General features: G+C 32.1%; 1 protein-coding gene across 5 annotated transcripts in view; it reads left to right on the forward strand.

Moving 5' to 3' along the window:
• Positions 1–12,794, forward strand: part of LOC131167316 (uncharacterized) — a 61,914-nt gene that overhangs the window by 26,515 nt on the left and 22,605 nt on the right. For all 5 annotated transcript variants that reach the window (XM_058126079.1, XM_058126078.1, XM_058126077.1 and 2 more), the window contains exon 4: positions 5,142–5,534. In XM_058126079.1, coding sequence (XP_057982062.1) covers positions 5,142–5,534 — 393 coding nt within the window. The remainder of the gene's footprint in view (positions 1–5,141; positions 5,535–12,794) is intronic.

Genomic DNA, 12,794 nt, shown 5'->3' on the forward strand with positions numbered 1-12,794 from the left:
CTGTAGGATTACCCTTCTGAGCAAAGCAAAAGATGCAATTGGATGCTTGATGCTGTCGGAATTTTAAATACTCTTCCTCCAAGATAGTTATAATATGCTGTTTGCCTGAACAAATGCCTGATGATGGAAACACACTTTTGGGATTTGAGGGCACCATTCTAACACACAGAAAACCTCAATACAGCAGCGAATCAGAAATACACAGCGGACAAAATGCTCTTGGATTCCAAAAACTTCTGTTTAACTGAAACAACCACAAGTGAACTTCCAGACCAACTGAAACAAACACAAATGAGTCAACTGCTGATTCAACCATGAACAAGTCACCAACAACTGGACATTGCACTGCCGCAGCCCTACAAAGCCAATATACAAATGCTGCCACTGCTCCAAGAGACTTAGACACAGCTCCAAGAAACCAACACACTCTAACAGTGCCAAACAGCCTCTATAAAGTAGCATATCAGAAATACACAGCAAAAAGCATTCTTCTGGAATTCATGGACACCATCCCAACACACAACATTCGACAACTGGAGAAAACTACAAGTACACAATGAACAAGAAAAATAAAAATGAATCAAGAACACAGCAATACCACTGTTTCAGGCATCAATGAACTCAATAAACATTGACCAACAGCTTTGGGCATTAGCATACAATCATTCCTAGCATGCTGTACATAAGCAACTAAAAAAGGTGATCTTTGGACAAAAAAATGACAAACAACTTGGTATTATGGTGTGAGCAAGGGTTCAAGACATTTGGGAGGAAATTGGAATAAAATGGCTGCTCAAAAGTCTCTCACATGGCAGCGCATGGGGTCAGCACTGCCGGATTTTGGAGGGCGCGTGGATGCTCATCTGGCTGTGAAATTTTGAGGGCTTGCAGATTGGCAGGTTCTGTGGCTTGCTATGTGGTTAGTTTTGCAAAATTTGAGGTATTTCTTGAGGTGTTGAAGAGGACAGGAGCATCCAGGATTTTTCCAGAGACTGCAGTTTTTCCTGGCAACTGCTGAACCTGCTCCTGGATTTTGGTTTTGGTGATGCTGATGATCCTTCCACAGCAGCAGGTTGCGTGGTATTATGATGCTTAGGGTTTGATTTAGCAGCTGTCATGCAATTGGGTCTGGGTTGGATCTTGCTCTGATACTATGTTGAATAATTGGGTAAAATGGAAGATCTAACCTCAATGATAGGTCTCTCCCTCTTATTATATATGTCAAATACAATACCAGTGGCCATAATACCCTTGCTAACTCTCACTTACTAACACAACTCTATTGCATACTAATAATGCTAAATTGACCAAATAACCATTAACGTGTACATTTGTGTATATATATATATATATATGTATATGACTATATATGTGTATGGGTGTGTATATATCTATAATTCTATATCTATATATGCGTACTTATATACGCACACACACATAAATGTGTGTGTGTGTACTTGTGGGTATGCATGTATGTATGTATGTGTACATGTGGGTATGTATATATGTATGTATATGTGTGGATGTGTATATATGTATATATATGTGTACATGTGAATATATATATGTATATATTTATATATATCTATACATATATGTACCGTATCCATATGTACATATCTATATATGCACATGGGGGTATGATAGTTTATATATATTTATATATATATGTCTATTGATGTATGTACCATATCATATATACATATATGTGGATGTGCTTGACTTCGTATGTATAAGTCTATATATATATATATATATATATATATCTATATGTGTGTGTGCCTGGGTGTCAATATATATTTTTATATATTTATATATATCTTTATATGTATCATATTGATGTTTATCTATATATATGTATGTGTGAGTGTACAATATAATTGTTGATTGGTTTCCTTTTGTATGCATATGGGTATATGTGTGTGGAAATGTATGAGTGTGTGTGTTTGAGTGCATGTTTAATGAAGCCTTCTTACTAGCTTATGACTTAGCATGTTTAACAATTAAATTTTCTACAGAGTTTGTGGTTTCCCCTTTTTTTTTTAGAACAAAAAATCAAACAACTCAGAAAATAAGGTGAAATATTTTAAAAAAAAAAAGCAAAAATTTAAAATATATGAAATTTCCAAAAATGCCTCAACATTTAAAAATGACCAAAATGCCCTTGAATTTTAAAAATTGCCTGAAAAATCTCAAATATTGCTAAATTTTTTTGAAAATCAGAGGAACATTTTCAGTTCATTTTCACTGTTTTTTGCACTGAACTCCTAACTCTTGAATAGACTTCTAGATGGTATGGAGAAATTCTATATCAAAAAGACTTGTAAAGCAAACAAGAGGAGAGAATTGAATGTCATTTGATTCAAATTGGCATAACCGTAGGTCAATTAGGAACCGCTCATGGACCATGAGCGGAGGAGGCGCTAGTACTTTCCCCTTGCATAACTGTATTTCTGAAATCGACTTTGGTATTGTAAACTGTGAGTATTGGTTGCTTAGCCCATAGGTTTACCCTAGAAACAAATCAATTGGTAGTTATTAGGTGATCTAACCACATCTAGGGAAATAATAGGTTAGGGGTGACTCCATCGAACCAACCAAAAGTTAAGGCTATAAACCCTTGCCATCCCCAAGTCGAGGCGGTCGGGCCCCCTCCTACAGTCAACACATCAAGACAGTACATAACATCCTTTTTGATGAAGGAACAAAAGAACCTAGGAATATCTGCTAAGCTCATTTCCTTTGCTGTACATATGTGCTTTCCCTTGGTATTAATAAAATTTATTTTACCTTGTGCCAAAAAAAATATATATATATTTGGCATGAATTAGCAAAACAATATTAAAAAGTAACTTATTAACAATGAACGAAATCGATACATCAATTGAGAAAGGGGTATCATAAATTAAAAAGGAATTGTAATTCTTCTTTTGGTTTTTAAATTTCAAGAAACTGCAAATTATCACCTTTAGGGCCTAAATCATCAATATACACGTGTCCGTGTAAGTGTCGGGTGCGTCAAATGCATGACTTGCTATAAACTAGTGAACGTTATATTTTATGACAGTAAGATTGAAGAAAAATAAGTTGCCTAGACTGCTTATATATATATATATATGTATGTATGTATGTATGTATGTATGTATATAATTAAGGAGTTTGATATAGATTGTTACTAAAAAAATATATGGATAATAGATATCACAATTGATTGGTATTCACCATTGAACAATTCAGACAGACACACACAAAAACACGCACACGCACACACACACACACACACAAATTCAAAGTGAAGCTGCAGGGAGGGAGGGAGTTGAAGTGGCAATGTCAGGGAGAGGGCTCATGACAGCCCTCAGCTGGGCTCACAGTGATGCTCTGCGCCAGTCTGCTCGCAGCTCAATACTCAGAAAGGAATCAAAGCATGAAGTTAGAAAGTTGATTTTGATCTTAGGACTTCAGGTCTTGTAGGGCATTAGGGCTTCTTTGGGGACTGTCAGTTATGAGTCCAGTCCTAAACAATAAATACTCAATTTGAGATTTTGAGTCGAACTGGGTGGATGGCTGTGTCTTTTCGGGTTTCACTCGGTGTTAATTACATTGTGAGAAGCCTTCCACTTGGACTAGGAAGGGGCCCAGTTCCCGTCAGCAGTTTTCAAGACCTTGCATCGGATGTCTTCAACCTTATACCCCAACCTGTCCCACCCAGCCCAACTACATGCAGGCAAGTTCTTAAACTTTGATTTCGACTAAATTTCGAGGCTACAAAAAGTACAGAAAGTTTAATGTTGATGTCAATTTTGATTTCATTTAAAAAAATGGCGGAAATTAGCAGTAAATCATGAAATTCTTTTATGATACTTTAGAAACTATTTATAGATATAAATAATATAAATAAAATATATCTAAGTGTGTGGTGTATAAGGTGTAGTAACTGTAATATGCTTAATCATACCAATCATATTCAATTAATATAAATAAAATTCATAAACCAGTTAAGTATTTTTTATTACACAAATGGAGATAATTTATAAAAAAATGGTCAAGTAGAATGTTGTAAGCAATATCTAAGTTCAATTTGTCATATAATTTAAAAATTCTGAAAGCTATTCGTATCCTTCTTGTAATAATATTTAGTTTAAATAAAAAAATATTATGGTAGAAATTTCAGTTTGGGTTTTGAATCCCAAATTTGAGTTTCAAGGAAATTTTCATTCTATAGTTAATTTTGATAAATTTCAGGCGATTCATGGAAAATTTGGCAGAATTGTTGTAAAATGGAAATTGATTGCCATTTCGATTTCAAGAGTGGTGGAAAGCGGAAATTTGGAAAAGTTCCATGGAAACCTAAGATCGTTCATGGCTTTGTATTTATCCATGTGTTTAACTTTAAAGTTAGTGTACGATTGTCTGTTTGAAATTACAAACTAAAAACTAACGAGATTTGTATTGTATATGCTTTTCAATTTGGGTTAAAAATATTAATATATGAGTCTTCACTCTTTTGAGTCAACGATTCTAAATTTTCTAGTTATCTGAATAAACAAATTGCCGGCAGTTACGTACAGGGTATGGTCATTGCCCTCAACTGATGAATGAAAACGTTTCTCATTTGTTTTGAATTTGTCAGTACATTTGTATTATAAAATCCTTTGGTTCTTTGGCTCAATAAGAATTCTAGAATCTTCAAAGATGTCCATACTTGATTTGGGAGAAAGTGAATTTTTTTGCTTCTCTTTGCGCACATTCCTTTGTGGTTTTGGGGGTTTCCTACTGTTTTTTTTTTTGCATTCTCTTTTAGAGGATTTCTTATCCTCCCATTGTAATTGTTTCTTATCATTCGTAGATTTGTTTTGCTATTAAAAAAAATATACAAATCTGGTTTCCTTTTGCCTAAGAAATTTCAGTGTTAAAATTGACATGCTAAAAATATAATTAATCTGCTCATTGCTCATGCTTATTGAAGATGAGTAGAAACTAGAAAATTAAGTTTTATACGAGTTAAGCAATTGAAAATTGTGTAAGGCATCTGTGTTTCACACATATATTCAAACACTTTAATGTGGTTTTTAAAATGAAGTGGTCATCAACATTGCCTTTTCCCTCTATTTCGGTTGGGTAACATTAAACTCTTTTTGTAGGTTTTTGGTTGAAATAGGTGCCTTGCTCCTCTTGGATGATAATGATACTTCCTTTTCCTTAAAAGATCTGTATGAGAAGATTGCAGAAGGAAGAAATGGATGTTGTTGGGAGTCTTTTCAGGTTTATAGGCATTTGAAATCCCTAGGTTACATTGTTGGGCGGCATGGCGTCCCTTGGACTATGAAGTGTACAAAGAATCACTCAGTCTCTGCTGAAGGCATGCGACTAAGGGATGATAAAAGTGACAAGAAATCAGAAGACAGTTGCATTGCTGGATTGTTCAATAATATGGAGATCAGTGAAGTGAAACTAATTTTTGACGTTTATCTTCCTAACAGCAAGTTCAAAAAGTCTTCCCCAGGCAGTCCAAATTTTATGCTCTGCCTAACCAGGTCTGTAACTCTTATATCACACTACATTTTGTTATGTACTGGATATTGGAATCAGTCTGGAATTTAACATTTACTGAAGGTAACTTAGGTGGCAGTTAACTCGGAATCAACTCCAGAAATTGGTCCCAATTCCTAATGTTTGGTTCATAGTTTTTAGAATACCACTTCACCTAAAAGCTTGAGCTATTAAGTTGTGGGCCAACAATTTATATCAAGCCTTAACACTCCCCTGTACGTGCAGCCTAACAGCACGCGGAGAGAGAAACGAATGATGAACAACACCATTATATAGAATAAGATAATTCTTAACAAACAAACATCAAATGTGAATAACAAGACTAGAATTTAGGACCTCCTGGCAAACTGGCTTGAATACCATGTTAGAATGCGACTTTACCTAAAAGCTTGTGCTGTTAGGTTGGGGCCAACAATGTGTATCAAGCTTTGACAGTAGTAATCTCATTCAAATTCTGATTCCATGGAGGAGTTAGATTCCCCCTTTTAGTCCATTTTTTGATTCCTGCCTCTACCCTAGAATTAAATTTTGATTCTTGAAAGCACAATATTGCCCCGCTCACTATACATGCATACACAACGACGACAACAACACACACACACACACACACACACACACAAACACAAGTATTTACATAAAAATACTTATGTACGTATAAGTGAGTAGTTTTCAGAAATATTTAAATAATTTACAATGCAATTTAGGTTTGTTTTAAAATAAATTGACAATATATCATCATAGTTGAGTTTATAAATTGAAGTATGAATGCTCAAAGTTATCTATAAGATGTTTTATTTGCGAATATAAACTACAAGCATGGATACAAACATGGGGCAATGCTATATAACACTGAATCTTACAATATGAGGCATGGCAAGACAATGACATGCTAGTTTAAATGATACAATATTACATTATATTTAAGTATATATTGCATATTATAAATATTGAATTCTGATGTTTTTTATGACACCCTGTGATAAATCTAATTAGTACGACTACATCTCCTTCATTCTTTTAATTCTATAAAATTTTTCATTATATAGCTTTTTCATTAGAAATGTCAATAATTAATTTTAGTTTTTTAAAGAAAAAATTTAAGTTGCAGTGTTTTTCTTTTGTAAACATGTTCGAATGGGAAAATAAAATAGTCATATTGCAATAATCATTATATGTCTGAATTATATTTTAAAAAATTGGTGGAAAGGATTGATGAAATGCCTTGGGAAACATCAAAAAAGATTTTGAGCATTAAACAATCCATATATTCAAATTTGTGGATGTCTCAATGAAGTGTCGGATAAGCATCAAAAGGGAGTTGGTGTTATGGATATGACAAGTCGATATTGACATGATACTCTTATAGAAAATTTTACATTCTTATTTTTAGTAAACTTGCTATATGGTTACGTATTGCTAGTCTATATGCATTTTAGACAAACTTAAAATACCCTAGTCGGAGTTATTCTTACTTTAATTTGATATTTAAAATATATTTACCAATTTATGATATCGTTCTTAAATTAAAATTTTAAAAGGGAAATTTATATGGTGTTGACAAAGACATCATATGAGACAGTTCTCATCGATGTGAAAAAAGTTAAATAAATTCAATTTTGAGTTATTAGCTTAACAATATGTATAAATATATGGCTATTAGAATAGATGCATAAATACAATGTTTCGAAAGATATTTATGGACGGCTTTGAGGGGTGTTAGACGAGGGGTTCCTCTTTCTCCTTATTTGTTTGTTCTCATGGTTGATACTTTGAGTAGATTGATAGATAGGGCAGTGCATAGAGGTTTGAAAGAGGGTTGGGACTTAGGAGTGCAGAGTTTGGGGGAGGGGGGTGTTGTAATAGTTTCTCATCATCAATTTGCGGATGATATGATTTTTTATTAGATGATCATGAGGAGTCTTTTTTGAATGTCCTAATTATCTTGTGGCTTTTTGAGGAGCTTTCAGCCTTGAAAATAAATTTGGGGTAAAGGAGCATAGCTGGTATTGACTTGAGCAATTCTAGATCTTTGGAGTTTGCCTTTTTAGCTGGGTGTGATATTTAAAAATGACCTTTGACTTCTTTAAGGGTTCCTTTGGGAGGCAATATTTGTTTATTTTTGGGCTCTTGTTGTGGAAAAGCTGTTTAATCGAGTTAATGGGTGGAAGGGTGCTCCAATCTAGGTGGTTGTATTAAACTCATTCAGGCTCATCTTTGTGGCATCTCTTTATAACTTATCCATTTTTAGAGTCCCTATAGGGGTAACTAGGAGAATTAAGAGAGTCATGAGAGGTTTACTTTGGTCTAGGGTTGGGGAGAAGAAGGATCATTTGATTAATTGGGAGGCAGTCTGCAAGTCTACGAAAGAGGAGGGTTTGGGTCTTGGTAATTTGGTGTCTTTGGATAAATGGTTGTGGCAATTTCCATCAGTGGAAAATTCCTTTGGCACAAAGTAAAAGCAAATTTGGCATGTAGAAGAATAGGTAGGATGCAAATATAGGGATAAGAGATAGTCCTTGGAGATGTATTTCATAACATTACTCTGTTTTTTTCTTTTCCTCATGTTTACTAAACTAGTTAATGTACCATGTGTGTTGCACGTGATTGCAAATAAATCTTGAGTAATATTAAATATAGTTTAAATGTTTTTAAAACAAATTGGTAACATAGCCATAATTAAATTCATAAATTGTAGTAAGAATACTCTAAGTTATTTATATATGTTTATATGCTCTTTCTAACTATAAAATATGAATATGAACATGAGATACTATTATGACACAACACATGTGAAGGGACATGACACCACAAATGTAGGGACATGACACATTAAAAAGTATAGGATATGACGTGCAAAATTTATATAAAATTTTTATATTTAAATATATTACCATTACAAATATTAGAACTACAAGCATAAATCTTTCATCATCTTATTTTTAACATTTGTAGCATTGTCTGAGGTAATTTATGGAAGACCATATCTACAAATCAGCACCTTTTTTTTTTTTATAAACTTGACAACCACTTTTCTTGTAATGCTAGCATGGTATGTAGTCATTTGATATAATTTATATACATTTTTTTTGGATAGAAAAAAAGAGATTTTATTGAAGACAAAAGAAAAGTACAAAAGGGAGCATAAAAAAAATACCCCTTATAATAATATACATTTTGAACAAATTGATAATTCCTTAATTGTTATATTTTGATATTTATAATATATTTACTAATATATCGCATTAGTGTGGATGAAGATTGAATAATCCTTATCGACATGGAAAAAAATTTAAGTAAAATTACTAGTTATTTTATTACAATCTGGGGTCCGGAATTCAGAAGTCTCATGTTTTAGTATGGCACTGAGATTATAAGTTTATAACCATGATTTATCAAGAGAGTTGTGGGGCAGTCACGTGCCCCTTGGTTTGGTGCTGCTTGGGTGGGCTGGAAAGGCTTTGCTAGGTCAGACTTTTGCATCATAATTTTTTTTTAATAATCTATTGAGATAATTATATTGCTACAATATTTTAGAAGGACTTGTGTATGTTTAAATATCTTATGTGACACACATATGTTAAGCATTTTTTGACAAAACATTTAATATATTTCTTTCTTTTAGATATTTTGCTATAATTTAATTTTTCAAGGCTCGTATGTCCTACATGCAAAAATTTTAATGTATAAAAATTAGTTTTAAATATTTTTGAAGGGTAAATGAAATTTTATTTGTTTTTTAATATGTAAATTTTTTATATAAATAAATCTTTTCTATTTTTGAACCATGTTTTTGAATTGTAAAATACTAAAGGGCCGTTTGGTATCACTGTCAAAAATTTTAAAAATGAAAACTAGAAATGGAAAACCAAAAACCAGAAATAGAAACTAAAAACTAGAAACCAGCAACCTATATGGTTAATATTTATAAAACTAATACAAATTAAAAAATTAATTAAAAAAAATGCTCATTTTCATCTTTAAATCAAAATATTATAAAAATGTGATTAAAATAATAAAATTGCAAATAATAAACATTAAAAAAAGTACTATAATAAAAATAAAATTTATTGTGATTATTTTACTTAATTGTTCTACTTTCAAAATTTAATTTACAATAAAAATTTTATTAGACACGACAATTGAAAAATAGTAAAAATATTTTGTAATTGGCTTTATAATTATTTTTAAAAATTTATGTATATTTTTATTTTAATTATATTTAAATTTATATGATCATCTAATTTTGATTTTAATTCAAAAGTGTATAAAATGAATAATTTAATCCAAAAAAACTATTTCTGGAGATTAAAATGTCTAACAAGTAGTTGGCAAAACAACCAAAAATCATAAAATTTGGTTTTCAGTTTTTTGGCAAACAACTGAAAACCAATTACAGAAACAAAACTGACTATAGAAACAATCGTGTTTTTATTATTTGTTTTTTCATTGGGGAGAAACAAAAATAGAAAACAGGAAACAACAATGATACCAAAAAGACCCTCAAATAATGTTTAATTTGCGTATTAAAGAGGCAAAAGGGGACCTGACTATATTAAACATTTATATAACATTTAAATACATCACGTGCATTGCACATTATTGCGAGTAATTATGAGTAATATTAAAATAATCCATGATATAGTTTAAAATATTTAAAAATATATTGATAATACACTTCTAAGAGTGCTCCTAAAGTGTCGAAAATGTATCTAGTATTAAAAATGTATATGTTTTAAAATTGTAGGCATCTCAATGAAATATTGGATATATATTAGGAAAACGTACAAAAAGTGTGTTTTACATATACATTAAGGACATATATAGGACAACTGCATAGAAAATTTTTAGTTATTTTTTATAAACTTGTTATATAGTTATATGATATCTAGGGTTGTCTCTAAAAGCATTTTTTTTCCATGTTTACAAATCATATTTATGATTTATAGAATAATAAAATATTATTTTAATTTATATACTATCATGTTATAAAGAGATCATGAATAGAATTCTATGTTCTGATACACTACTCTTTTGTTGCAATAGATAAATATTTGTGTATGTTGTGATTCATTAGCTAATAACTTTATAGCGGTTTTTTTTTTTGGTTAATGGTTAATTAGTGAGCTTTTCTAATTCAATTATTTTATTTTTGTTATATGAAGGGCGATTCTAAATTTATGACCTTATTATTAATATTTATAACCTAGAAGTTAGGTTTATAGGAATGTTTTGTCCTACTTTTACATGATGAGGACAGATATAATTTTTTTTTTTTCACAAAATGATTTTCACCTTTTATATATAGTATAGAGTTGTTCTTGGAGATGGGTTGCACATTCGTTTCTAGGAAGATATTTGGGCGGATACTTATGCTCTGTTAATTTCTTTTCCTTGTCTCTATTGTCCATCCTTGTTGCACAATGGGGTTATCTTCTCTTTTTTGATCATTAATAGTGATAACCTTTTTTGGGATTTCCATTTTTGTAGGTCTCTTAATGATATGGAGGTGGATGAACTCTTAGCTGTGTTGTGTTCACTTGAGGATTTTTGTTCTAATAGGAAGGACACTCAATTGTAGAGTCTTCATTTTTTTTGGGATTTTTTCTTCTAAGTCTCTTTTTGGTTATTTGATTAGGTAAAAGTACCATTGGAGCTTTATGGTTGTGTTTGGAAGGCTAGAGATCCATCGAAGATTAAAGATTTTATTTTCTTGTGTTCTTAATATAGTTAACAACAACAATCTGTTGCTTAGGAAGAGGTTTTCTATGGCTTTATTTCTAATTTCTATGCACTCTCTGTTGTGATATTGTTTGTCATCTCCTTGTGCACTATTTTTTTTTTCTTGGAGGGTTTGGAATAAGAATTTTGGTATGTTTGGGGAGAGCAGGGTGCGTCCTCATTCGATCTAGGATTTGTTGGTTGCTTCCTTTATGGGGTTTGGGAGAAGTAGAGATGGTTTGGAGTTGTCAAGTGTGAGAGTTTTGCTGTTTTTTTTTTTGGGTGGGCGCCGCCCCGGGGGGGGGGGGGGTGCTTAGTTGGAGAGGAATGCTCATATTTTTATGGGGAAAATGATCTACTTGACTGTGCTTTGGGATAGGTTTTAGTATTTGGCTTCGCTTTGCAATTTTGCGTAGGGATGTTTCAAGAGGGTATGTTTTTTGGATTTACAATGTGATTGAAAGGCTGTGTTATTTTGATTGTTATTTTCTTCTTTATTCTTTTTCTTTCTTAAGAGGATCTTTTATGCCCTTATTTTATGTACATTCATTCTTCTCTCATGATATTTTTTCTTTTTCTACTAAAAAAGATATATATGGGCATAATATGTTATGTGATGATGAGCATATATAAGATATTTGAAAATGTCAAAAGCATTAATTTCTAAAATAGTGTATTTTACCATATGTGTGGGTCATGATTTTCATTCAATTGAAATATTATTTAATTTAAATCTAATATGGTAAAACGGGATGTATGAGTAAAATCCAATAGTTCTTGTTGAAAGTTTGGGTAAAATGGAAGACTTTATTTATTGGTAGGTCTCTCCCTCAATTTATAATATATATCAAGTACATTCTAATGTGCATAAAACCCTTACTAACTCTCGTTTATTAACATAACACTAACACACTAATAAACCTTAAGTGACTAAAATAACCATTAACACTCCCCCTCAAGCTAGAGCATAAATATCATATGCTCCTAGCTTGTTACAAATGAATGACACTGGTACCCCCCCCCCCCCACCCCAAGCTTTGGTAAACAATTTAGTAAATTGTATATCAGATTTCACATAAGTGGTTGTAATGAGCTTTTGTACAAGTTTCTCTCGAACAAACTGGCAATCAACTTCAATGTGTTTTCTTTGCTCATGGATGACCGAGTTGGATGCAATATAAACTGTAAAAAGCAGGTTGATTACGCATCAACTCCATAGATCAAGAATGTGGAAAACCTATTTCTTCTAACATGCTTTTCAACCAAACAAGCTCACATGTAGTGTGAGCCATGGCCATATACTTCGAGATTGGGGCCATTACAGTTTGTTTCTTACTCTTCTAGGAAACCCAACAAAGACATAGTACCCTGTTGTGAATCTTTTGTCTGAAGGTGATCTGGCTTAATTTGCATCAGTATATCCTTGAATATAAGTGTGACCCCAATCTCGATATAAGAGACTTCTCCCAGGCGCACCTTTGAGATATCTCAAGATGCAAATGACTGCATCTCAATGACTTGCCCTT

This window comes from Malania oleifera, chromosome 11 (assembly GCF_029873635.1).
Source record: "Malania oleifera isolate guangnan ecotype guangnan chromosome 11, ASM2987363v1, whole genome shotgun sequence".
NCBI classification, from domain to species: Eukaryota; Viridiplantae; Streptophyta; class Magnoliopsida; order Santalales; family Ximeniaceae; genus Malania; species Malania oleifera.